The sequence below is a fragment of the Zingiber officinale genome, chromosome 4A, assembly GCF_018446385.1.
Source record: "Zingiber officinale cultivar Zhangliang chromosome 4A, Zo_v1.1, whole genome shotgun sequence".
Classification (NCBI taxonomy): domain Eukaryota; kingdom Viridiplantae; phylum Streptophyta; class Magnoliopsida; order Zingiberales; family Zingiberaceae; genus Zingiber; species Zingiber officinale.
In genome coordinates, this window is record NC_055992.1 from 120,655,417 (window position 1) to 120,681,096 (window position 25,680).

Sequence of the window (25,680 nt, forward strand, 5' to 3'; positions counted from 1 at the left end):
GCCGGCGCTCCTCCTCCTCGCCGGCGCTCCTCCTCCTCGCCGACGCCGACCCACCTTTCTTCCTCTTCCTCCTCGCGACGCTGCCGCCGGAGAGACCGACCCTTACGCTCTTCCTCCTTGCAACGCTGCCGCCGAACAGACTCGGCGACCCACCTCTCCCTCTGCTCTTCCTCTTCTCCGCCGCCTCGTGCACAAGAGGTCTTCCACAAGTCCTTCTCCGTCGCCGCCAGGGGGCTGGCCATGCCGCCCCTGTCGCAGCCGGCTACCACCTCCATCTCCTCACCTCACGCCAGAGCTGCCTTTGTTGCCCCCTCTTCATCACTAGAGACACACCACAGCCCAAGCATTGTATGTGCAGCCTCGCCGGTCAATGGCAGTACCGCCTCATCCCCTCCAACCGACAGTCTCATCGGCTGCCTCCATGGTCGGACCCACATGCTTGCTATCGGCTTCGTCAAGACCCTCCTCTCCGACTGGTCCCTAGCACGAATCCGGTTATTACGATCGTTGTTGTCGATCGGACCATATCGCGCTTCCGTCGTGTTCTTGCCTTTGAGCCATCGCTGTGTTCTAGCCTTCAAGCAGAGTATATGTTTCAATCTCAGCCTTGGTCTGATTTGTCGTGGTTAGACTTGGTACTGTTACTACTATTCGACCTGTGTGATGTTTTATCTTCTGACCTGCGTGCCGATATTTTATCCCGGCCTGCGTGCCGATGTCTTGTTCTGGCTGGCGTGCCGATATATTATCCCGGCCTGCATGTCGAAGTCATATCCCGGCTTGTGTGCCGAAGTCATATCCCGACCTGTGTGCCGCTAGTACCTCCCGGCCTGCGTGCCAGTGTTTTATCCCGACCTGCAGCTCGTCTTCCGGTTCCGTGTCGCGTCCGACATCGCGTCGTCAGATCCAACTCCTCGTCTGACACAGTCATCCACTCTTCCAGTCTCGATCGCTCGAGCAGCGTCCCATCCGAGGGCGCCCCCTTGGGCCAGGGTACGTTTTTCGTACTCATCCCTCATTTATTTCATTATTATATTATTAGTCTGTTATTCATATATCCGTTGGATCTGCCTTGAGCCTCGGGGTACCAAGGACCGGGGGGACCCGGTCGCTGGCTGCAGGTAGCATTGACCAGGAGACTTTTGAAGACCTGATCAACATAGAAGTCATCTCAGAACACCCCCTCCGCGCCACCTCACCCGACGATCCGTCTGACTCAGCTTCCGGACGGGATCATCTCCAATAACAAATTATTTTGCCCAACAAAATATTATTTATATCTCACGTTAGAATCAAGAGTATAAACATTTCGCGAGAAGTGCCCTCGTCTATATGGAATCACAAATGCTTCCTTACTAATCAATCAATCATAAAGAAACTCTACCCAAACAACACATGGAAGAAGGACAATAATTTCATTCAAGTACAAAATAAAGAACCTGAGGACCACCCTCTCAGACTTCCACTAGCATTATATATATATATATCTAAATTCAAATGGACAATCAAGAAGAAGTTGATCCTTTTGTCAGTAAAGCCATACACTTCCTCTTGTTATTTCCTTTTTTTTCTCCTCCAAATAATAATGTTAGAACAAGAAGAAGAAAAAAAAAAACATCAATTAACTAATTCCCTACTCCAAACCACTAATCATGCCATGTTTCCCCACCTGTTCCCATTTTCATCATCCAATATAACAACAACAACTAGTGGTGTCCCAAAATTCCATGCCTAGTTTTGTTGGGTCACCACCACACTTGTCTTTCCTTCCCCTTTACTCTATAAAAACACATATCAAATGATGTTATATATTGATAATGAGGAGTCATTTTGCCTAGCTATATATACTAAAAGATCAATTTGTGTATCTAGATCTTGATCAGTGTTTTTAAACCCGGACCAGATCAGCCAATTCAATCTGATTCGGTCGGTCCGATTTTAAAAACACTAGTACTGATGATTATTACACACATGCTTTCCCTACCTAAATTAAGGCTCCTCCCAAAAAGGTAGGAGTCCAGAAATCAGTTGGGATCTCATTAGCAATTGCAAATGTGCTCGAGATGGGAACTAGGCACAACCCTCGGCTTCTTAGGTCTTGGCTTTGCACATCACATCCCTTTGATTTCTCCAAATTCTGCCATGTATATCATTATCACATTAGATATGAAGTTCATGAAAAACAGTTGATATAGATTAGAAAGAAAACCCTAGCTAATTGCATGCATATACCATTATTTGCTCCTGCAGCACTGGATGACCATTAATCTTTAGGTAGGGGGCACTCAATACCTGATCAACAATTATATTGCAGTGTGAGAGGAATATATATAACCTTTATGCATGCATACACAACTTAAACATTTCTAACTTACGCGAACTTGATCATGGAGGAACTTGATGTAGTCGATCGCCTCGTGCAATACTGATGCAGTGTCGGTCTGCAGAATAATTAATAGTGGAGTTAGATAGAGAATAAGAATGGAGACTAATCAATAGGTTTTAGCCAGTTTCGGTATACCTTTCCAAAAGGTGACACTAGTTGTTGGATTGCAGTAATTCTATCCCCTATTTTTTCTTTTCTCACCTGCAGAATTTACAATTAATTAACGCAATCATCGATCGATTAATTAGTTCGATATATAGTAGTTGATTAAAAGGACATAGAATAACTCTTTGCGTATGTACCTTGAATGTCGTCGGTAATGGGGACGAATTAGTCTCTATTAATCTGGCCCTTTTGGGAGCTGGTTCGCTACTGTTCTTCCTATAATTCTCCATGGAAGCCTTCGTTCCTAAAGTGGAAGGTGTCTGCATGCAGCTTTGATCGAATGAGCGAGAAATGATACCATAATAAGTAAATTAATTAAGGCACCGACCTTGACGAGGTTGTTGCTGCCGTAGCTACTTGAGCTGTGATAATGGCGGGGAGGCTGAGGAGGAGGCCTCAAGTTATGGTGCTCGGTTGCCGTTGCCGTTGCCGTTGCCGTTGCGGTTGGATTCGAAAAGAGAGCCTCGCCGGTGAACGGAAGCTGCTGCCTCGGCACTTGGATCAAAGAGCTCTGCGATCCGCCATCTTGCTCGAGATCGAGCCCGTGCAGCAACGCGTAAGGTGACGCGAAGGAAGACTGATCGATCGATGAGACATCTAGTGGATTCATGTCCATGTTCATCATGCCTTCCTGAAGCAGGCCGTGGAAACTGTTCACGAATTAAATCGATCGAGTTAATTCAGGCTCAATCGATCAGAAACCCTAGAAATTAATTAATTAATTAATTAATTACTGATCATGAGAGAAGAGAATAAGATCGTTCATATATATATATCTATACCAGAAGGGCACTTGAGTACTCCAGTAGTCATGGGGGGCGTGGAAGTGATCCGTCGGCGGCGCAGGGATCGCCGGAGCGGAAGGGCGGTCCTGGAAGGTCGCTGAGCTGTTCGAGACCGACGCGGATGGTGACGTAGTACTGGTCATCATCATCTCGTTGCAATAGTTGAGGCTTCTTCCGAGCACGGTGGAGCAGCTGACCAACGGCGGTGGTGTGGCGGGGAGGCTGACGGCGTCCTGCCTGAATCCGGCGGCTGTAGCAGTCCACCAGCTGCTGCATGGTTGGAACTGGTGATCGGCCATGGATCGGATGGATGGAATTGAGCTGAGGGAGATGAGGAGGGGGAGAGGTTTGGTAGGAGAAGGAATGATGAATTATTATTAATACCCACCACTTATATAAAGCCATATGGTGGAGCCCAACGCAATTCAACTCAACCAGGTCATCGATTATATTGATCAACTGAGCTTTTTACTACTTAAATTGTCCATATTATATAACGAGTTATTTTGTTCAAGGTCCTTTTTATTATCTTATCTAAATAAGATTGATTTTTTTTATTACCAATTGGTATTAAAATTTTATAGATTTTTAGGAAAAGAAACATTGATTTGCATTTTTTTTTTAAATATAAATTATCTAAAATGATTATAAATTTATTTATTTTAGAAAAAGAGAGATTTTTTTAACATATTACACCTATACCTACTTCTCCCACTCAATTCTAAGACAACGCATGCTATTTTTCTGTCATAACTAAAATAATTTTTAATTGAAGGACAAAAGAAGAACAAAAATCAAAGAAATGTCAAAGTCTTAAATAAATCCAACAGTGGGCCCATCAGATATATTCCCTGGTGAACTCTGACCGCTATATTCACTCCTCAAATCCAATCTGTACGCTTACACGATAAATTTATTCTTATCCTTCGTAATATAATTATAATTTAACAGATTAAGGCAGTGAGAATATAAATCACATCACATTACACTTGAAAATTAAAAATTATATATGTAATGTTTAACGGTGAGTACTTTATAATTTATCCTTATAATCGGTCATCTTCAAAATTAATCAGCTCATATAAAAGTTAGATATAATTATAAAAAATTTAACATGTGTATTTTATCTAAAATATATTTTAATATTAAAATGTTTTTGGATAATAATCAAAAGGGTATTTTTTTTCTAAATCATCAAAAGAATGCCCTATTTTAATTTTTTTAATACTATTTAATATTGTTATCTTCCGCTTAAATCTTGAGCCGATCGGGCACGTTGTAGTAACTTTGATTTTATAATTATTACACATATTATATTAATTATGATTTCATAATTATTACAATACATAATTAATCAATTCAACATTAGTACAATGCAAAGTTAACATTCACATTCTAATAATTATGATATTATAGTTGATACAATACATTTTTTGCCCTGTTCACTTAATATTTATACGGTAATAGATATAAAATTGTACCGGTTTAAAAATTAGATAGGAGATTTAAATAAAAGATAATAATAATACTAGATAATAATCGAGAATAATTAAATAATTATATATATAACTGAACATTAAGGAGGATGTCCTTTTGATAATTAAAAAAAAAATCAAAATTTAGTGTCTTTTCAATGATTTTTTCAAATAAAAGAATTTTTTACCTATAAAGTTATTTAGGAAAATAAGTTCGAGTGAAATATTGACGTGAAGTTATCAAATTGTTCTTTTCTCTTTTTTGTTTTGTTTGTTTTTTCACCAGGCGGCGCGTCCTTCAGCTGGCACGCCACCGGCTGCGTGTTGTTGGTTGAGGTCAACGTGGGACCCAACGAACGCACGCGCGTTCTCGAGGTCAACAGCCGTCTCCACATGGGGCCGCGTATCTGTCTGCTCAGCGTAACGACAAAAATATTGACCGCTCACTGCTGCCGGTCAAACCTTGGTAATGCGGCGGTCCTCCGTGGACGTGGCGGCGACGCATTGGCACTTGGTCGTGGGTTGTAAACGACCATAGACACGTCCCGTCGCAGATATCCTTTTGTCTGGTAAATAGTCAAAGTAATAAAGAACTAAAATAATGAAGTTAATACTTAATACGCCTAATTAATCCGTATATAAATTGTGTTGCTTGGAGCTGTCACAACGGCAAGAGGGAAGGAAAAAAAAATTATCAAACGTTGACGTGCCGTACAAGTCAGCATGGTTGAGCAAGAGGTGAATTAGATTGAAGTGAATCAAAAGAGGATTTTATAGAGGAAATATATTCAAGAAAAATCATGGACAAAAAAGGACGAGTGCAAGTTTAGGTGTCCACCATGATAGTAACGTAGTTAGGTTAGGCAATCTTTTCACTGTCTCCTCATGTACCACGTGGAAGAGTTGACTCCACACAACGTATACTAAACATTGACCTTTGGTAATGATTAAGCTATGATAAAACTGTTAGACACTAATTGAGTTAGCTGAAAAATTGACTGACGACCGAGTAGAGATTTCGAGACTTGCGATGGAGAATCTCCATCAAGTATATATGCTCACAGTGAAGTAAGATAATGTCTGAATGTTATTATGAGTTGATTTGTCGACCGATTTGACATTTGACGTACAGGGATTTTATTTACACATGAGTTCACTTAATTTAGTACAATCCAAATTTTAGATAAGAAGAGTAATTTTTAAATTTTCATCATTCAAAAATCTAAATTTTAAATTTAAGTAGTTAAAAACGAATTTAAATTCAAAATTTTTAATTTTAGCCTTTGATTTATTTAAAATAATAATCCGTCATTCATATTATACTTAAGGATGTTTTTTTAAGACCAGGATGTACTCATACATCAAGAAGTGGTGGAAGAAATAGAAAAGGAGGAGGTGGATGAAGAGATACTTTTTTGAATTAGATTCATCTCGTATTTATTTAAAATACTACAATATTTCTATTTCACTTAATTTATTATTAACATAATATTTTAAAAATATAATCACTTAATTTAATGACTATCTTTTTATAATAATTTTAAAACAAATAATAAACAAAAATGGATAACAAATAAAAGTATAAATATATAAAAAATTAACACTATATTTTTTTTCAACACTTAAATCCTTAATCAAAATAGATCAAATAAGAAAATTTTACTTCAATCAAAACATCTTTGTTGTGGAGCGTCGATAAAGTGATGATGACAACACTGACAACAAACAATAGCGACGCTTGTAACAATAGTGTGTTACAATAACAATGTAGACAGCAGCGATGGCAACATGTGACGAAGGATTTTGAAGGTAAAATTAAGGTTAGGAAAAAAAATACAAAGGGGATTAAAAGAAGAAGAAAACACGACGAAATAAGAAAAAGAAAATGCATAAGAGAAGAAAAATAAAAATGGGAGAAGAGGAAAAAAATATGGGAGAAAGAAAAAACCAAAATAGGTTTTTAATTGGAGAAGAGATTTTTAATTTGACTTTTAAAAATTAAGGTCTAAAAGGTTTTAAAATTTATAATTATGTATTTAATTTTTATTTTCAATATATGATTTTTTTCAATATTTGAGGGGTGGTCACATCCCCTTTAGCATATGTAGCTACGCCTCTGCATATATATGATATAATATACACCAACAATACAATAAAGATATGAGACTCCTAATATGGGTTCCCAGGGGTAGAGTGTTATGCTTAGGTCCTCCAATGATAGATCAGGGATCCAGAGTTTGTGACTCAGTTGTGGTATATTATTGAAATTTTTTTCTCCTTAATAGGTAGCAGATTTGAGAATGTTGATTGTCAGGATAAGTCTCCACGTATACTTCCTCGATTTACCCAGATGACCGATGAAAAATTTTCATGAAATTAGATCGATCATTTTAGATTCGATATTATCTGACTTGATTAATTATTTTTATCCTATCCCGATTTCTTTCCTTTCATAAAATATAAACCCTAGCTAGCTCTAGGATTAATTAAGCGGTCAACTTAGTGCCTTAAATTAAGGTTAGGTAGGTCTCATCAAGATCTACCACTTGCATAATTAACCATTTCAAGAGTAGTGTCTTTGGTTTTCAAAAGGTCAAGTTGCAAATGTTTGAAGACAGTTTTTTTTTCTTCTTCTTTTTTCAATCAACAGTAAGAAATTAAAGAGATATTTGAAGGGAATGATGCAGGTCAAGTCAGCTTGTTTGACTTTGATGATCCAAAGGTGGCATCCTGATGATGCGTCCTATTTATCTAGGTGTGTATGTTTAGGGTTATATCAAGGATATTGCTATGATGGTGAGGAAGAGTAGCTTGAAACTCTTCTTGCTTTATTTTTTTTTTTTCTGGTCATCGTTGTTGTGCTATGAATACAGCATGATAATGACTGTATATTACACCATGTGAGTGAATTAGGGCAGTAGTATATGTTGGTACAATCAATTTTCTTGATCAGGTTAATCAATCAATCTCGGTTAATCATACTCGAGTTTACTCGAGTTGAGTTTTAATATTTGATCAATATATTAGTTGATTGAGCAATAGGTTAAAGTTAACAAGATACTTGATAATTGATTAATATGTTTATTGACTAGAGTAAATAGTTAAATAGGCCAAGATTATCAGACACTTAACAGTAGAGAAGTCCAAGTGAATCAAATTTGACCAGATATATGATAATTTGGAAAGTCTTAACATGTCATAGAGGACCAAATATTATACATGAGAAAATGAAGTCTTGACAGGTCAAAGTTAGTTGGATGTTAGATAGATATGCATGGAAAGTTCCAATAAATCAAGATTGGCTGGATATTAACCAACAATAAAATCTTGATAGGTTAAGGTTGACTGAATGCTAATCAATGAGAAAATCTTAACAGGTCAAGATTGACTAGATGCTAGACAACATAAAGTCCAATAAGTCAAGGTTTATCAGATGTTTTGCAAAAAAAAGTCCTGGTAAGTTAAAATCAATTGAATACTAGGCAAGAATGAAATCCTAGCAAGTTAAGTTTGACCTATACTAATCATACAAGGAAGTTTCAGAGATATGAGAGTCCTCGACATAAAGGTATTTGTTGTTAACATTATTTTCAGTATTATTACATTGTCTGTTACAGTACAATTGATTGATGAACGGTGTAAGTCAACTGTAAATATTGTTTCTACTCTAGTGTTTTCTATTATAATAACAATCGACTGATGAATTTGATCAATTGATTGATGACATTGTAGTAGTAAACAAAAAATTTGAAACTCGATTGTTACACTCGACTGATACCAAATCAATAGATTGATGAATACTAATAGTCGACTGATAGCACTATAGAAGAATGTTTTGAACTTGATTGCGAAGACTCAATTGCTTGGCATATTTGATTGATGAAAAGTACTCAATTGATGTCACTATTGCAGTGAACAAAAGGTTTTTGAGTTGACTGTGACACTCAACTATTTGTACATCAATAGATTGATGAACAATAATAGTTTATTATTTATGATAAGAACCATTTTACAAGTGTAACAGTCAATTTTAGTGCAACAATCAACTGATGATGAGATAAACAATCGAGTGACAAGTGAAAATCAATCCAAACCTAAAGTCTATAAAAAAAAAGAGCTTAGAGGAGGCTTTGATGCCAGTTCTTAGGTGTTTTGATGGATATGTAGTGAAACTGTATTTTCAAACCTCAGGAGACAAATTAAAAAACGATCAAAGTAAAATTTCTTAGTGTAAATTATATATTTTGATTTGTTTTTATATCATTTGTACACTTATTTTTACTTTATATTTATTTGTAAAGAACAAGGTGTAGGTGTTGTAAGAGATTTCTCGAAAAGTCTCTAGAAAGGAGAAGAATAGTGGATTATCACTAAAACTAGCTATGAAATAGGAATCGAGGATTTTGAATCACATAAAATCTCGATTTGTTGTATATATGTTTTACTTTGTTTTATTATTTCTACTGCATGTTGACACACTGTAATCGAGCATGACAATCAAGAACGATGAAAGAATTATGAATATCATTCATCTCCTCCAGCAACATCAACGGTCCCAGCAATATAGTGATAAAACACTCAAAAATACAACTAATAATAATAGGATTCGATATATATATATATATATATATATATATATATATATATATATATAAAGTCAATAATGTCAAAACTTCATTTAATGAGATAAAATTTAATTATTGTTGTATCATTTTATTTTACTAAGTAGAACTAGTCCAACTAATAACTAAATTACCAAAACGATTTGACTAATCCTCTCGAAGAGCAAGTGAACAAAAGAATTTGTTAAAACAACTCCTTTCTTTAATGTTTAACAAATTGTTAGACAAAGGGAATGCAAACACCTTTTTCCTTTCTCTTTTCCAAATATTAAACTTTAAATGGAAGATCCAAGGGCAAGGAGTAGATATCTTTCTTTTAAAAAAATAGGATTGAACAACCAAAACCTGACACTGATGCATAATATGATTAAGAAATTAATAAAAAGAATGACTTGACTACAAAGTTCCATAATTGCCTACAGAGTTCTTAAAGAATTGATGACATATTAATTGTCTATAGAGGAAGGTTCACCTAATCAGCAAACTTTGAGAAGAAGAGTTTAAAGGGCATTAGTAGATAGATCATTAATTAGAGCAATAGAGTTGCGTCTTTAAGTAGGATGCAATGTCATTGATTTGGATAACTTTATGATGAGTATGTAACTCTACAATTAAGATAAAGTAGATGAAACCTCTAAAGAACAAAGTCTAGCAATAGATTTTTCTTTCAAGTTAAATTGAAAATACTCTAGCAATAGAATCCACATACGCAATTGAATGCTGCAGGTAAACAATTGTGGATCTCATGCTCCGAATTAGCTCGTATGTGCAATAGATAATCTTACAAGAGTCTATTAAACACCGAATACGACTAGCTATCAAAAACTTAGCAGCAAAATTGCTCATGGAAACTAACAGATTGCCCAGTTGCAAAATTTGATCCTTTGTCTGCAATCAAGTAGCAACAGGGAGATTCCAGTAAAGAATACAACCTGGAAAGCTAGCTGCGAACAATACAACAAAACCATCATGGTTTTTTATTAAAAAAAAAACTATTTTTTAAAAAATTTCACATGAACATGACATGCGGGTCGAGGATAAAAAGCGATTAAATTAACAGTAGCAAGATACACTATGATTCAATGCCAATAGACAAGGACAAAAATTTAAAACGTTTATCCATCTATTGACATGATATAAAGAAAGGATTTGACTACTTAATTTCAGGTACTGAGGAGCTTTTTTGCTTAACCATGTTCATTATGGCTGCTTCTTTCTGATCGATGAAACCAAAGAAGCTGGTTATGACTTGAGAAAAGCTTCTGTTATGTAGCTCAGAGGAAGTGGATACATGATCTTCATTCTTCCTATTCGAGTGAATGAACTGACAAATTACCTTTAGAAAGAATAATAGAAGCGAGGCAAATGCAGCAACACCACAGACCAAATATAATCCCCAAAAGCTGGTCAAATGAAGCTGGTTAGGCTCGGAGCTGCTGCCAGTCAGAGAAATGCAGCTTGTGTTGCAAAACCATTTTTTGTGGATCTTTTGGAGTACTCCGTCCTCAGAAAGCTTTAGTATCGCTGTTGACATATCAACAGCGAGGGGAGAGTCTCTTGGAAAGGCCTGTTGCAAATTCAAAAATGTAAAAAAAACAAACGAATTTGTGTCTACACACATGGGGAAATGACCAAACCCAAGTACCCGTAAGAGTGGTCTTATTAGAGAATCATTTAATCTGTTTTTATAAACAACATGACTTAACTTGAGTTAGATTATCCAGAAGAATTGTCAAGTCAGCAAATGGTTAGTGGATGTCTGTAGCAATTTTCATTTATCAATCTGTTTTATGTATGACACGAGTTATTGTTTTCCCTGAGGATAAAATATCTGCAGTGAATTCCTAAAGAACAAGTAAAAAATTTTGTTGTGTTTGAAGATCGTCTACCATGCTGACAGCACCAGATGATTATGAAATAATTACATGGATTCTAATGTATAAAGTTCTCAAACAAACATAAAATCAAGAAGCTTAAACTTAATTGGAAAACCACTTAGGAAGGTCACTAAGTGTGATTAACAGTTTATTACAACAAATTCATCATTAAATAAATATTTAGCTACACAAGTTTAAATCAGCAACATGAACAGAAGAAAGCTATTTGCATAACTAGATATCTCTCATGCTGTCCATTTGGTGAAAAATAAAGCTCGAGGTTATAAAAAAAATAATTTAAGAATAGCAATTCAGTGGTTACAGATCCAAGGCAGGAAAAGATCAATGCTGTTTTACTTCCTGTATCAAAAATGATTTCTATTGCAGTTTCTGCATTCTGTTTCTAAGCATCAAATTTCTAGGCTCAATTGGCAGTAGGCTAACAATTATCAGCCAAGTAACACTTTTCTCTAGTTGTTCTTCACTAGATGTTTAAATTTATTGTTTTTTCCTAGAAGGTGAATGTAGTGATTCAACAATTTAAACAAGAAGAATACGGTTACTCTATCTAAATGTCCAAAAACATATCCATAAATATGGATTTAATTCAGATTACGTCATCACATGTTATTGGAATTTAAAAGAGTTCACTTACAAATCCCCATCCACTCTTCGTGAAGGCCTGCCCAACAATGCCAAAACCATTGGTTTTGGCTAGAAATAATTCAACATATGGAAGCTCATCTACAATTGCTGCTACACCTCCATTGTTTGGCCCAAGTTCTAGTGATTCTTTGTAAGCTTCAGGAGAGCCAAGCGAAACAAGCCTTGATGGGTGTACGTTGAGTGCATTTACAAGATAGCTTTGAGCAAAAGATCCTTCTTGATAGCCAATAGGTTCGTTGCTAGCAATTAAACTCTCAATTCCTTTTATTGGAGATGAAAGTTGTTGGATAGTAAGGAGTGAAGTTAAACTTGCAGTGTAGCTTGATGTCGTGACCATCAGAAGAAATAGCCACACCATCATAACAAATCGTCCAAGAGTACTCAAAACATCTTCTTCTGAAATCCAAACTTATCTTAATTTTCTTGGTCAAAAAATCATGGCTAGTGTTATAAAACAAATGACATTAGAAAATCACTCACGCTGTGATTGGAAGGGAGTGGAGAAACTAAACCTGTAAAATACATGCAGGTTAGTCAGAAGCAAGCATCATTAATAATAAAACTTTGCACCATGAATCAAGATGATGGTAGGCTAGACATTGATTCATTTTTTTTGTCACGGGTCTTTAACCAAATTTTATCAAGATGAATTTGAAGATTATGACATCTTACTCTATAAACATTTTAATCCATGTATAAAATACAAGAAGGAGAGAGAGATAAAGATGATAAAATCATTGCGTGTTTCCATATTATGGTAAGGTATAAACTCAGTTTTGTCTTTAGATTTTTGCCCGTTGGTGTTATTGTAACTTTTTATGCCAATTAGGCTGACACATTAGTTCCTTCTCAGATTTTATATCTAAATACTGTCCACTTATAATTTAATATCAATATTCAGTTCTTTAGAATTTCTACAAGTCTCCTTGGGACATGTGTTGATATACAAAATGAACAAAAAGCCTAAGAACTTGCAAAAAAAATACTAAATTGCTAGTAGTTTTTTTATTCATCTACTGGAACACTATGTGTCATTCTTTCATTCATACATCTGGTTTGATCCTATCAGTTTGAGATTCTACAGATGTAAATGCACTTAATTTTAAGAAATACCCAAAATGCATACTCATCTTTGGTATTTACCAAAGGTCGCACTTGTTCCTCAAAATGCCTCTCTGCCCATTACAGCCCCAAACCAAAGCATTGAATCAGTTTTTTTCTTGCCAAACCAAACCCAACCAAATCAAGGCAAAATGTATATACTTAGTTATGTCATCAAACATTTTCATCCAAAAGTCATTTATGACCTTAATATCTGCGTACCATGTTAAATTGCCATTATTGTACTCCTAGTAACCTTCTAAGTCCGTTTATATTTTTTCCACTCTTTAAAGCTCAATTTGTTCCAAATTTACGTTGTTTCACTTCTAGTGACCTCTTGAATCCAGCCATGTTTTTTATTACCAATTTAGAACCTTTAGGGCCATCAATGACTTTTTGTTGGCAAAAAGTCATTGATAGCCTTAAAAAGCTCGTATTTGTTCCAAATTTATATTGTTGCATTCCTGATGATCCTCCAAATTTATCTATATTTTTAAAAAATTTAAAATCTTTTAGGGTCATCAATGACTTTGTGACAAAGGTGTTTGATGACCCTTGGCCAAAATTGTTTCGTGGGTCTAAAGATCTCAAATTTGTATTGAATGGACACTAACCCCATGAGTTTTCTAAATTTGTGCTCATTTGACATGAATTTGAGATCTTCAGAGTCACCAAACAATTTTGCCCAAGGTCATCAAACACTTTTAACACAAAATGATTGATGACTCTAAAGTACTCTAAATTTGAAAAAAGAAAAATGGATGAATTCAACACCATCAGAAATTTACTAGTGTAAATTTGGAACAAATTCAAACTCCTTAAGGCCAAAAGTTATTGATAAACCTAAAAGAATCCAAATTTGAAAAAAAAAAAAAAAAAAGAGGAAAAAAATGGACCGAATGGCAAAAAGTTATTGATGGACCTAGACCTAGATACAGAGGGCACATTGATAGTATTTCTCTCTGGATTAGCATATAGGGGTCATTCTTGCAATCTTGATTTAATAAATTCAATAAATGTGAGCATTTCATCAAGAATAGGGTCTTCCCTACAATGAACAAGTTAGAAAAAAATAAACGTTAGGTAAATATAAAAAGCCTTCTCAAATAGTTTTATGCTCTTATCAAAAATCAACTTCTTCAGTCTACTAAATTATCCATATTCAGTGAAGAGTAAAGTTCCAGTTAACTGAAATGACTAAGGAATCAGGGAAGTTGAGCATGGCTGAGTGCCAACAATAGAATGATCCGGATTTGAAGTGAATCTGATGTGTGACGTGTGATGTGTCTAGATCTATTTATGACTTTTGGTCAAAAGTGATAGATGGTTGAAAAGGAAGTTAAGCATGATAAAACCTAGAAGAGTTCCAAGGCCAGAATGATGTAGATTTGTAGCGAATCTGGTGTCTAAAGATCCATCAATGATTGTTTGCCAAATGTTTATTGATGGCTGACTTTTTTTGACACAAAATCATTTGATGTATTCAGGGATCATATGAATGCAACAATGCAAATTTGGAATAAATCTAAGCTCTTTAAGGCCATTCATGATTTTTTTTTGGAAAAATCATTGATGAGGTTCAAGAGCCACCAAATAGCCCCCAGGCTATGGTGCAATGGTAAGTGATGGGGCGGGCTCTCTAGGCAACGAGAGCTCGAATCTCACCCAGAGCACATTGCACCCAAGGAGTTCAAATTACTTGTGATGTTGGGCCATCTGTTAGGACCCATCTGCGCTTCCCAATTGACCTTGGTGGTATAAAACTTCCGTAGAGCAGGGCCAATCACTTTATTAGTCAAATCGTAAGAGCTAGATACCTGAATTATCAACAATATAAATTTAGAATAAATTCGAATTCTTTAGGACCATGAATGACTTTTTGCCAAAAAGTCCTTCAACCATCAATGAGTTTTTGACAAAAAGTGATTGATGACTCTAAAAGGCTCTAAAAATTTTTATTTTTCCAAGTGAACCAGATCATCAAGTCAACTCATTAATGGCCCTAAAGAGTTCAAAATTTCAAAAAAATATATATAAAAATGAACTCAGAAGCTGATTAGGAGTGCAATAGTGTTAATTTGATATGAATTTGAGATTTTTTAGTCATCAATGACTTTGGGGTGAAAATGTTTAATGAAATAACCAAGTTTATGCTTTTTTTCCTTGGTTCAGTTTGGTTCAACCAAGAGAAATCAAATTCAACGCTTTGGTTTGGGGTTGCAATGAGCGGAGTGGCATTTTTGAGAACAAGTGTGCCTTGCTAAATATCAAATATTGGTGCACGTTTTGAGTATTTCTTAAAATTGTGTGATGTGATAAATTGTTGAGACTAATTAATACATAATGTGAACAAGTTTTCTTCATAATTCATTGTCAACAACTTTCAAAAAATGAGATTTATTGATGCCAGGTACATAAGAAGATTAAGAATAAGACTAAAAATTTTCTTTATGGTATAATTTTATATGTAACCAGTGCTATTGCAATATAGCAAAGAGAACAGAATTTAAAAGTGAAAAGTTGTTGGCATTGCTAGGAAACTAACTAGCATAAGCAGAAGACAAATTTAAACTGCATGTTTGAAAGAATTCTAGAAATGCCTTACAAAAATAAAGTTATGCATTGCCGCCTCGGTGGACCCCTAAAAGCACTGTTGACCCTATGCTCAAGTAGCCAAATAACAAACCCAATGATGAAAAAGAATGATCCAGTCATGCACCACATCCCAACAGTAAAAGGTCTGACAAAAACCCAAGTACTTGACTTTGTACTCTTAACAGGAGCTAAAATCACAAGGCCAGTACAGACATAGGGCTGTGTAAAATCAGAGATTCTACTCCGGTTTGTGACTATAGCAATATCACCAACAGCAGCATCGACGACCTAAAACATATTTCATGGTGAAATTCAGTAAACTAAAGACTTATAACCGACTTATTTTAACTGAGTAGGAAAGGTTGGTGGTAAGGAATTTACCTCTTGCACCACCATGTTCACAAGATCATTATAATTTGGATTTGAGTGGCCATTGCCAACTGGCACAAACTCATAAGGAACCTCATAGGGAATCAGTTTTACTATCTCTTTGAATACATCGATGCAATATCCACTGATATTATCCCCACTTCTGACGTTTGATATTCTCACAAACTCCAGATAACTAGCTCTATTAGGAACAGCTATTCTCAGTGGCCTCTCATGACTTGCCACAACCCAACCTCGTGGAATTTTTGTCTTTCCACCAGGCCAAGTTATCCTCCCAAGAACCCTGCCAAGGCTCAATTTTTTTGGTCTGCTTAAAGGTAGATTAGCAGGTAAAGAGATGGACAGACCAGTGAAGTTAGACCAATACCCAACTCTATTAGCCACTGAACCAGCAACGTTGAAAATTTCATACATACGATTAATGAGGTTTTTGTCGTTATCGAACCGAATTTGACCAGATAAACCAGGAAAGTTTAGAAGTAATATCTTCTGCAGTAATAAGCTCCCTCCATCAAAGGTCTTGAGCCTTCCCAGCTGCATTTTCCCTTTTATGCCCAGTAAGTCACTGTTAGAGGAAAAAGTTATATTCTCATGTTCGTCTAGAAAGTGATTGATTGCATGAGCAGCTGCCCAAACTGTGTCATATGCAGAGAAGCTGTAGGTATTCAATCTTGAGCTTACTCCTCCCTTAACTTGTAAATCACTCCATCTAGACAAAAAAGAATCCCTTTCTCTTGAATGAGGAATGTATTGACGGAAACCAACGACTCCTTGCAGATAGCTTGAATTGACCAATTGAAATGTATCTAGAGCAGTTGCAAGCCAATCTGTTGTCAGCCAAACATATCCATCAGTCAGCATATTAAGCTGCTCAGCAGCAGAAAATATCTCCAGACCAGAGTCAGGGGTAGCATGAACCACATAAACACGTGGACCTATTAGCTTAGACATTTGCAGCAAATCCATTATCTTATTCCGACTTGCTTTGATTGGAAAAGCAATTTTATAAATCTTTGACATTTTCTTGGCGAGTGTATCATCAAGATAGTATATTCCATTCCTTCCATAATCATCATCAACATAAATTGCAATAACCTTTCTCCATCCAAAATAATCTATTAGGTCTGCCATTGCAGCCATCTGATAGGAATCACAGAATGTCGTACGGACAAAGAAGGGAAAATCAAGAGAAGAAAGAGTTGGATCCGAAGCTGCAAAAGATATTAGTGGTACATTAAGTCCATTAGAAAATGAAGAAAGCATGTGAGCTATTGAAGATGACTGTGGTCCAATTATCGCAATAGCATCCTGCTCAAGAACTGTCAAGACTGCAGGAGAGAAAAGTAAACAAGAAAAATGTTAAAATAGACATAAAAGGTAGACTTTCATATTGGAAAAGAATATTGAATATTCTCCTAAATACAAGTAAAATTCAATTGAATTTATTAACAGAATCAAATAGGATAATGTAAGCAATACAAAGAAACGACATTATTTTTTAAGTCAAATTATTATGAACTCTCTATCTGACATCTTAAGAAGAAAAAGTATGACCTTGGCACTTAACCAATATGTAACCAGTTAAAGAAAGACTTAGTTTTGCAGTTCCAAACAAACACACAACTTGAATCTTCAAAAGAATAGGATAAATGTTTAGAGAACTCTTAAAAAAACAAGACAGTAAACCATGAGATATAGTTATAGTCTTTCAAATAGGATCTTTTACACATATTCCTAAAAGGATCTTTTACATGGGAGCATTCATATACATCCTTTCAGATAGAAGCTAACCTTTCAAGATGATCTCACAAAAAATTAAAGCATTGTGCACATCCACTAATGCACTGACCTACATTTCAAACTTCTTTATGATGTGTATTCTAGTTAAAGTCGTGGATAATGTTCAAGATGTAGTCCACCTTATTCCTTCCAATGGAAGTTTTAGTACCAAGTGAAGGTTTAAGCTTTTAGAAACACCTTATTGGCTGCATATTATAAATAAATAAATAAATAAAATGGGTGTGGGGTCTCAGGGAAGAGTTTATTGTATGCAACCTTGCCCTGCTTTGCAAGAGATTGTTTCTGAGGCTCGAACTCATGACCTTAAGTCACATGGGAGCAAATTTACCATTGTGCCAAAGCTCCCCTCCTTATTACATGTTATAAATATTGAAAATATTTTATTTACTATAATAATCCATTTCACTTTTGAGTTTTGTTAGGGATTATTGATATCTTTAATTTAGAGACTGAAAATTAAACTATAATTCAAATTTTATTTTTATTTAATTTAAATTTCAAATTTAGAGGAAACATACCAAGGAAAAAGTTCAAATCTAAAGTCTTCTCTAATTCCTTTCTCCCGACTCTTATTAAATACTTCTGATTCTAAATTTTTTTATGGTGCTCAAAATTACAACGACCTATGAATGGCCTCCACACTAATATACTGACAGTAGAACATCAGTTGTATCCTTAGGGTAGTATTAATTGTATTGTTAAGGTAGAAGATTAGAATCTGAGTCCTAGCCTTAGGACTGAATTGGTTTGCCTCTGATTTTATTTTTCTCTAATTTTTTTATTAATATGTTCAAGAGATTTGTAGATATCATTTATTATATGCTGATATCTCTTGATCGAATAGGCCAAGTCTGATCTAATCTTCAACTAATTAATAAAATTGATAATTCTGTAATATGGTTCCGACAATTACTAAGTTAAAATAATATTATTTAACAAACAATTATCAAAAATAATTTTTATTTATTTTAATTTTTCTCGAACAAAAGCTGCATTCTATTTAGAGTTATTATATAAATTTATTCAAATGTTTACACATTTTCAGAAGGAGAGCCTTAGCACAACGGTAAAGTTACCCCCATATGACCTGATGATAGTCACGAGTTCAAGTCACAAAAGCATCATTTTACAATGCAGGATAAGGCTACCTATAATAGGTGCAATGTGATCCAACCCTTCGGCATTTGGCGGGAGTTGTGTGGACTAGAAGCCATCATTTTTTTTCTAAATAAGGTTAATAAATCTTTTCAAATTTAACACAATTCTTTAAATTTATCCAAATCATTAGAAAATTTCAAATCTATTCTATTGATTTTAAAGTATATGAAAATCTAATATTTGTTGTAATACCATATGACCTAAATTAAAAATGTGACATGACTTCCATGTGGAATTTATTATGTCAAAAAAACTTGCACTTTGCATCTATGTGGAGTTATCACATTTCCTTAGCTTTTCCTCCTCCCTTCTCTTCCTGGTTGGAAGTTGTCTCTTTCATTGTCACCATCATGTTCACCACCCTCATCTTCTCTTTGAACTTCATCTTAGTTGGCCAGGAAGGAGATTGTGAAAGAGGAGACAACGTCGACAATGAGGAAAGATGTTTAAATGTTTAAATTTTAATACAATTATAATGTCAATTAGATTTTAATACAATTTAAAAAACACATCCACGTATGAATTTTGCTGACATCACAAATATCATGTGGATGCCATCATTTTTTTTTTATCAAAGGTTGGACAAAATAACAATAGAGGCTAGATCTTAATCTACTTTAAAATAGGGATGAGAGATTTTAAACTTTCTATTTGCATGAAAAGTAGAAAGGGCAAATCCATAAGGAAAGGTTAGAAGACGGCCCTTAAAATGACTAGAAGATGGTAATGCGTCTCTACCTTTTTTGTCCTAACAAGTAGCATTGACAAGTAAAGTGGAAAAGGCTCTCAAGTTTTCTGAAAGATTATGCAAACGAAGTGATCCACGGAGCAATTAGAGATATATAGTAAAAAAAAAAAAAAAAAACCGTATTCCAGCTATTGACAATGAAAACCTAGAGGGGAAGGAAAACACAAATACTTCTAAGATGAATGCGATACTTGTTTACCTGCGACAGATCCAAGAAAAACGCTACATTTCGTATCTTTCATTATGAGATTCAGCCGCGTCCCTCGAAGAATAGACGAATCGTTATTCACATCGGCAACGGCGGCTTCAATCGCGACCTTCGCGGCTCTGCCGATGATGGAATCGAACGCGAAAACTGCCCCGATGTTGACCGAGGCAGGCCGGCCGGCTCCCACAAGCGCGCAAAAGGAAGTGGCAAGGACGAGCAAGAGCAAGCGCAGGCCACCGCGACCTGTGATCCAAATGGCCATGGCTTTGTGTTGCGGACCTGTGGTGGGGATTTTGTGCCACTTCAGCTGATGAACTGAAGCATACAACAGTGACGAGGGCAGATTTCACTTTGCACCTAATTTTTATCAAATATTTTTTTTCACAGTTTACCGCCCATTTTCAATAGTTTTTTAGTTTGCCTCCAATTCTTTCAAACTTTCCATGTTAATTTACTTTTTTATTTGATTTACAAATAATCCAATCAAACAAAAAAATAAATGTATCTTTTAAATAATAATAACATATATACTTATCATTAAAATTTATGATGAACAACTCAATATTTATCAACTTTTTAATTTTTAATTTTATTTTTTTTAATAATTCAAGTGTTCTAATTTTGAAGGTAAATAATCTTCTTTCTAACTCCCCTACTTGATAAATTCATGGTACAATTTATACACACTTAAATGCCGGAATATTTGAAATGGGAACCTAGTTATCATATAGCTCCTCAAAATTCCACTAAATATAATCCATAACATCATAATATAATAATAAAATTATAATATTTAGATGCTAATTTAGCTCAATCGAAACTAAACTGAGCCAAATTTGATATTTTAATTTAGTTTCATTTGGGTATACATATTTCTTTGGTTCAATCAATTTCTCAAAAACAATCATAGAAAAATTCAGTGCGGTCCCATTAGATTGAGTTCCACCATTTTAAATAAAATGAACACTGCTAATAAACATATCTATAAATCTGAAAGAAGTTACATAGTTTTTTAAAAAATAAATAAATGAACTTAAGAAGCCAGAGGCGTTTAAACGACTCTGTATCTGTTGAAGAAAGATACAGCACAGTTTCTAAACCCTACAAAGACTTTGTCTTCAACAAACAGATTCTTCCCCTAAAGAATTTGCATCTAGCAAGCCTCCACCACCAAAGTTGGGTTCGATAGATCGCCGGAGGTTGGTTTTTTGCTGCTGCATCCAATTGCTGGAATGAGGTGCAACCTGATAGTAGTGAGGAAGATCTGCCCAGGTAGTGCTGGAATACATGAGCAGAAAAGGATGTTCAGTTACAGGCATAGGAGACAGAAACTGAAACAGTTGCTCGAGTGATTCACAGGAATTACGTATTACATGAATTTCGACAAATAGCTATTCCTGTAAGTTATTCGGTAATGTAAAGCTTACGTACTACGAGTGAAACTAGGATTACTTTTTTTGTTTTTGTAGAGTAGCAAAGAAGAGAAATTGTGGAGACCTATCGGCATTAAAGAACATTAGGATGAAAACAGAAACACTATTGTTCATAAACATTAGCTTTTATGTATTAGTTCGATATCACTATTAAGATTGTTAAGGTCAAGGAGAATCAATGGTCCTAAGGTTCAAAGAACACATTGCGCAAGCAGTGATCCTAGGAAAGGAAAAAAACAAAGGGGCTAGCTTATGATTTAGAGTTGAGAAACTTGCATACGGTAATCCCTTGAAACATGGAAGGGAGGAAGGGGAGGCTTCTTCCATGCAGAATGGAAAAGATGGAAGTGAACTGCAATGATGGAGGGGGAAGAAAGAAACTTTTGCAGCAGAGACAGGAACGAAGAGAGAAGTAAGCAGGTGCATGCACAAGTAAGGGAGGGGGTAAAGAGGACGAATGAGAATGGAAGAAGTTACAATCTGGCACGAGACAGCAGGTTGATCTATGAGGAAGGGAGGGGGAGTTTCACAATCACACGCGATGAGGGCAGAGGGGCAAGAGTAAATTGAGAGGAACTTTGCAATGTGAGAAGCGACATAGATTCAAGGCAGCAACAAGAAGAGATAGGGGAGGATGACTCTAATACTAAGTTGCAAATTGGGTTTAATATAGTTACTGCCCTCGTGTTATAGCACCCAAGCATGGAAAAATATATAAGCAAATAAAATGACAAGATTAAACAAACTAATTCTAACATTATTATCCTAAAATTTACAGCAACTAGGATTCTCAGATAATCCCCTCATACAAACTAATGATCCCATGGAATATAATCAGTTTCATATCTCTCATGGCATCTAGATCAGATTGACTAGGGACATAGCTACCTTAGTTAACGATGTCAATTGACCCCACTCAAAATTTACAAATATACTTTGTAGTTCATATAATAAAAATATATATATATCATAATATAAAGATATATTTTTTAAATTGTATTTGGACTGCAGTTTACTTTAGGAATTTGCCTTTATCATTGAATCTGTTAATAGTTAGCTTGTGACCTTGGTAATAATAGTCTAGTTACATCAGAATTTCTATGACAATAATACGTTCTCGTGGACAAGGTCACCAAAACTTAAATGGTTCAGACCCATTTAAACACCAAAAACAACTGGGGAAAGATCAAACTAAACACATAATGGCAAATGAAGTAAAATTGTAAAACAATAGCCATCAGATTCCCTTACCAAAACTAAGAAAGTTGCATTTCTCTATGATCGCCGAGTTTTTATCTGAAAAAGGCTCAATTCTTCTTGTAGCCAGCAGCCACATGTATACAGAATGATAATCCTGAAAAAGGACAGTGATTACTTTTGGAGCAATATTCCTAATTGCAAGTTAATAAACAGCCCTAAAATTTTGGGAACAACAAAAAAGTGGAAGATGCTACAATTTCATGCCATTGATAATCTGAAAATGTTGCAAGTTTACTTAAGTACAAGTGATAATATACAAATTGTGCAATTTGGATTATTGCATCTACTATACGTAATATGGGATGCATTTGTTGGTAGAAAATTGAATGAAACATGTAGAATGCTAACTATCACTGTTTATTAAAAAAATCAATTACCAATAGCAAGAACATAATGTTTTTAATCCTCAAAATAGTGGTCACCCTAATAAAAGAAACTGAAAATTTTACATGTTTTTAAGGGTGAGAATAAATTCAGTTAAACAGAACAAACCGACCGAACCAACCGAATTTAAAAATTTGGTTCGGTTATTTCGGAATTTCGGTTATTTCAGTTAAAAAAATCGGTTATTTAGGTTATTTCGGTTCGGTTTCAGTTTTAAAGTTTCCTATTTAGTTAAATCGAAAAAAATCAAATTTTTAATCAAACCGGACTTAAATTCTTGCGTAATCCCTAATCTAATCACTCGCGTCACAATTCCCCTTCCGACTCCTGTCGCTCAATCCCCTCCTCTACTCCTGTCGCTCTGCCCCCTTGCTCAGCCTTCCCTCCTCCTGTCGCTCTCACCGCCCTGCTCAGCCTTTCCTCCTCCTGTCGCTCTCACTGCTTGTCCTCCTCTAGTACCTTACTGCTCCTCCGCATGCACGCTCTATATCCTTTTCCTGTGCATGGAGGAGTTGGTGAAGCACCGCTTGTGTCGTACGGAAGTGGTGAGAGGGATCTAAACACCGCCCTCTGCCACCTAGAGGTACTCCTGTCCTTGCTTGGTTTTTCAACCTCCTCCTTGCTTGGCCTCCTTGCAGCATCCTGCGTTGCCTTCCTCGTCCTTGGCCTCGCCGTGCCTACCGCCACGATCTTACCCTCCCAGTGCTTGTGGTCCAGTTGCAAAGAATACGAGGTGCAACAGTTCGATCTCTGCGTTATGGTGTCAGAGACATCTCAGTTATTCAAGTATAGCATGCAGAAGTTCCTTTTCGTGGACCAGCTATGTTGTGAGGTTCCAGGAGAAATATATCTCTAAGATCCCAATCGAAGTCTACCTTTTGCATTAATTCGTCCATTTTCTCTCATCTTTTTAAATTGTCGGTGTCAGCTTGTTCCTAATTTTAGACATGTGAAATCAAAACAAAAATTGTTATTGAATAAGCCAAGAAGGCACCAAGTGCCATTTACTCTTGGTAAACTTATCATTGCGTTCTTCAATTCCTTTAGCTCAATTCGTTCCCTCCCTTTGTTAGAGATTTGGAAATTTTGATAATCTTGTTGAAAAAATTCAGTTAATTTAGTTTATTCGGTTTGGTTCGGTTAGAAACCAAGTGTATATAGGGAACTAATTATAGTGTTATATTTCAAAAGACAACCTAGAACAACTATTGCATGTAAGTTCTACTAAAACATAATTTCTAAGAAGAAGTCATAAATACAACATATTACTAAAACATCTGCCAAGGAACACATACCTTGCCAACTCCTCAATGTGTAACTAAAGCCAACTTTTCTTCAACGTCCTTCCACATCTCACAATTGCTAGGGAACTTCTCCTTCAACTTTTCTAGCATCTCCCTAGCTTCCTCGAGCTTTGAAACAATAATAAGACCATTAACAAGCTCCACCATAATGGAAAAATGTGGCACCCAATTCTTCCCTATGCTCTCTTTGCACACTTCAAGAGCCACCTCAAAGTCCTTACCTTTGCACAAATAGTAAATTAAAGTGAAGTAACAGGTACTCTTAGGAACCAATCCTCTCTTTTTCATCTCGTTGAAATACATCATTGCCTCCTTCAAATTCCCCTCGCCGCAACATCCCAAGATCAGGTGATCATAGGTGACCCAGTCGGGCTCCATGCACTTTTTTCGCATTTCCCTCAGTAACTCCTTCGCCTCATTACTTCTTTTCAGCTTGCACAAGCTCTGTATCCTAACATTGTAAATTGAAAGATTGGCACGGCATTTGTGCTTCTTCATCAATAACAAAATCTTCCTTACATCATCAAACAACTGCTCACGGTAAAATCCGGCCAAGGCAGTGCCGAAAGTGGTGGCATTTGGCTTGACTCTAAACCGCTTCATCTCAGCCAAAACGGAAAAGAAGCACCTTGAGGATCCAGATTGGCAGAACGCTTTGATGACAGTGTTGTAGGTAGTGAGATCAGGTTTTATTTGGTAGGAAATGGTGAAATCGTAGAAGATTCTGGGGACTTCGGAGTGCTTCTTAGAGAGGATACAGGCGAAAAGAAGGGAGTTGAAGGTACGAACTGAAGGAGTATGTGAAGCTTCGAAGACGCGAAGGGCGTCGGATAGCATGCCAGCCTGGCCAAAGAGGACGATGACATGGGGGCGGACAGCGGCGGCCGAGGGTGACAAGAGAAGACCATCGAGGAGAGAGCGTACAGAAGATTGGGATCCGGAAGCCGATAGGGCCGACACGGCGAGAGAGAGGGCGGCGCGATCGGGGTAGGAAGTAGGCGATAGAGCGGCAGCACGGCAGATGGACAGGATGCGAGTAGGGTCTTTCTCGGAGCGGAGGAGGGCGAGAGCAGAGCGGGCGGTGAGGGACTCTTCAAAGGCCGTCGTCGGAGCGTTGGTGAGGCGACGACAAAGAAGGAGGAGTGGAGGAAGACGGTGGCGCAGCCCAGGCAGCGAGGGCGAGGCCATCTTGGTGATTAGATTGTTTTTTTTTTCCCTTGTTTTTAGTAGCAATTTCGCTGTTAGATAAAGGGTTGAATAAATCGTAGTAAATCTAAAAAGGGTTAATTCAGGGGTAAATTTGCATACACTCCCCATTAGCAA

At 36.2% G+C, this 25,680-nt stretch overlaps 3 protein-coding genes across 4 annotated transcripts; all 3 read right to left on the minus strand.

Moving 5' to 3' along the window:
• Nucleotides 1-1,523: 1,523 nt before the first annotated feature.
• On the minus strand, nucleotides 1,524-3,707 carry LOC121970816 (transcription factor bHLH123-like). The gene is made up of 7 exons (XM_042521787.1): nucleotides 3,334-3,707; nucleotides 2,880-3,201; nucleotides 2,689-2,811; nucleotides 2,522-2,587; nucleotides 2,376-2,441; nucleotides 2,233-2,292; nucleotides 1,524-2,137 (listed from the first exon to the last, which is right to left on the minus strand). The coding sequence occupies exons 1-7, from the start codon at nucleotides 3,633-3,635 to the stop codon at nucleotides 1,985-1,987; spliced, it is 1,092 nt and encodes a 363-aa protein (XP_042377721.1). The 5' UTR covers nucleotides 3,636-3,707; the 3' UTR covers nucleotides 1,524-1,984.
• A 6,443-nt stretch (nucleotides 3,708-10,150) lies between these two features.
• LOC121970815 (glutamate receptor 3.4-like) lies at nucleotides 10,151-20,288 on the minus strand. Of its 2 annotated transcripts, XM_042521786.1 has the most exons (7): nucleotides 19,968-20,288; nucleotides 16,054-17,390; nucleotides 15,683-15,960; nucleotides 12,457-12,488; nucleotides 11,966-12,372; nucleotides 10,770-11,000; nucleotides 10,151-10,377 (listed from the first exon to the last, which is right to left on the minus strand). In XM_042521786.1, exons 1-7 carry the CDS (start codon nucleotides 20,236-20,238, stop codon nucleotides 10,285-10,287), a joined length of 2,649 nt encoding a protein of 882 aa, XP_042377720.1. In that variant the 5' UTR covers nucleotides 20,239-20,288; the 3' UTR covers nucleotides 10,151-10,284. The 2 variants fall into 2 exon arrangements, with proteins under 2 accessions (XP_042377720.1, XP_042377719.1); XM_042521785.1 differs by lacking the exon at nucleotides 10,151-10,377 and having other exon boundaries at nucleotides 10,390-11,000.
• A 643-nt stretch (nucleotides 20,289-20,931) lies between these two features.
• LOC121970817 (pentatricopeptide repeat-containing protein At1g61870, mitochondrial-like) lies at nucleotides 20,932-25,582 on the minus strand. Its single transcript, XM_042521788.1, has 3 exons — nucleotides 24,349-25,582; nucleotides 22,661-22,763; nucleotides 20,932-21,254 (listed from the first exon to the last, which is right to left on the minus strand). The coding sequence occupies exon 1, from the start codon at nucleotides 25,543-25,545 to the stop codon at nucleotides 24,361-24,363; it is 1,185 nt and encodes a 394-aa protein (XP_042377722.1). The 5' UTR covers nucleotides 25,546-25,582; the 3' UTR covers nucleotides 20,932-21,254; nucleotides 22,661-22,763; nucleotides 24,349-24,360.
• Between the last annotated feature and the right edge of the window lie 98 nt (nucleotides 25,583-25,680).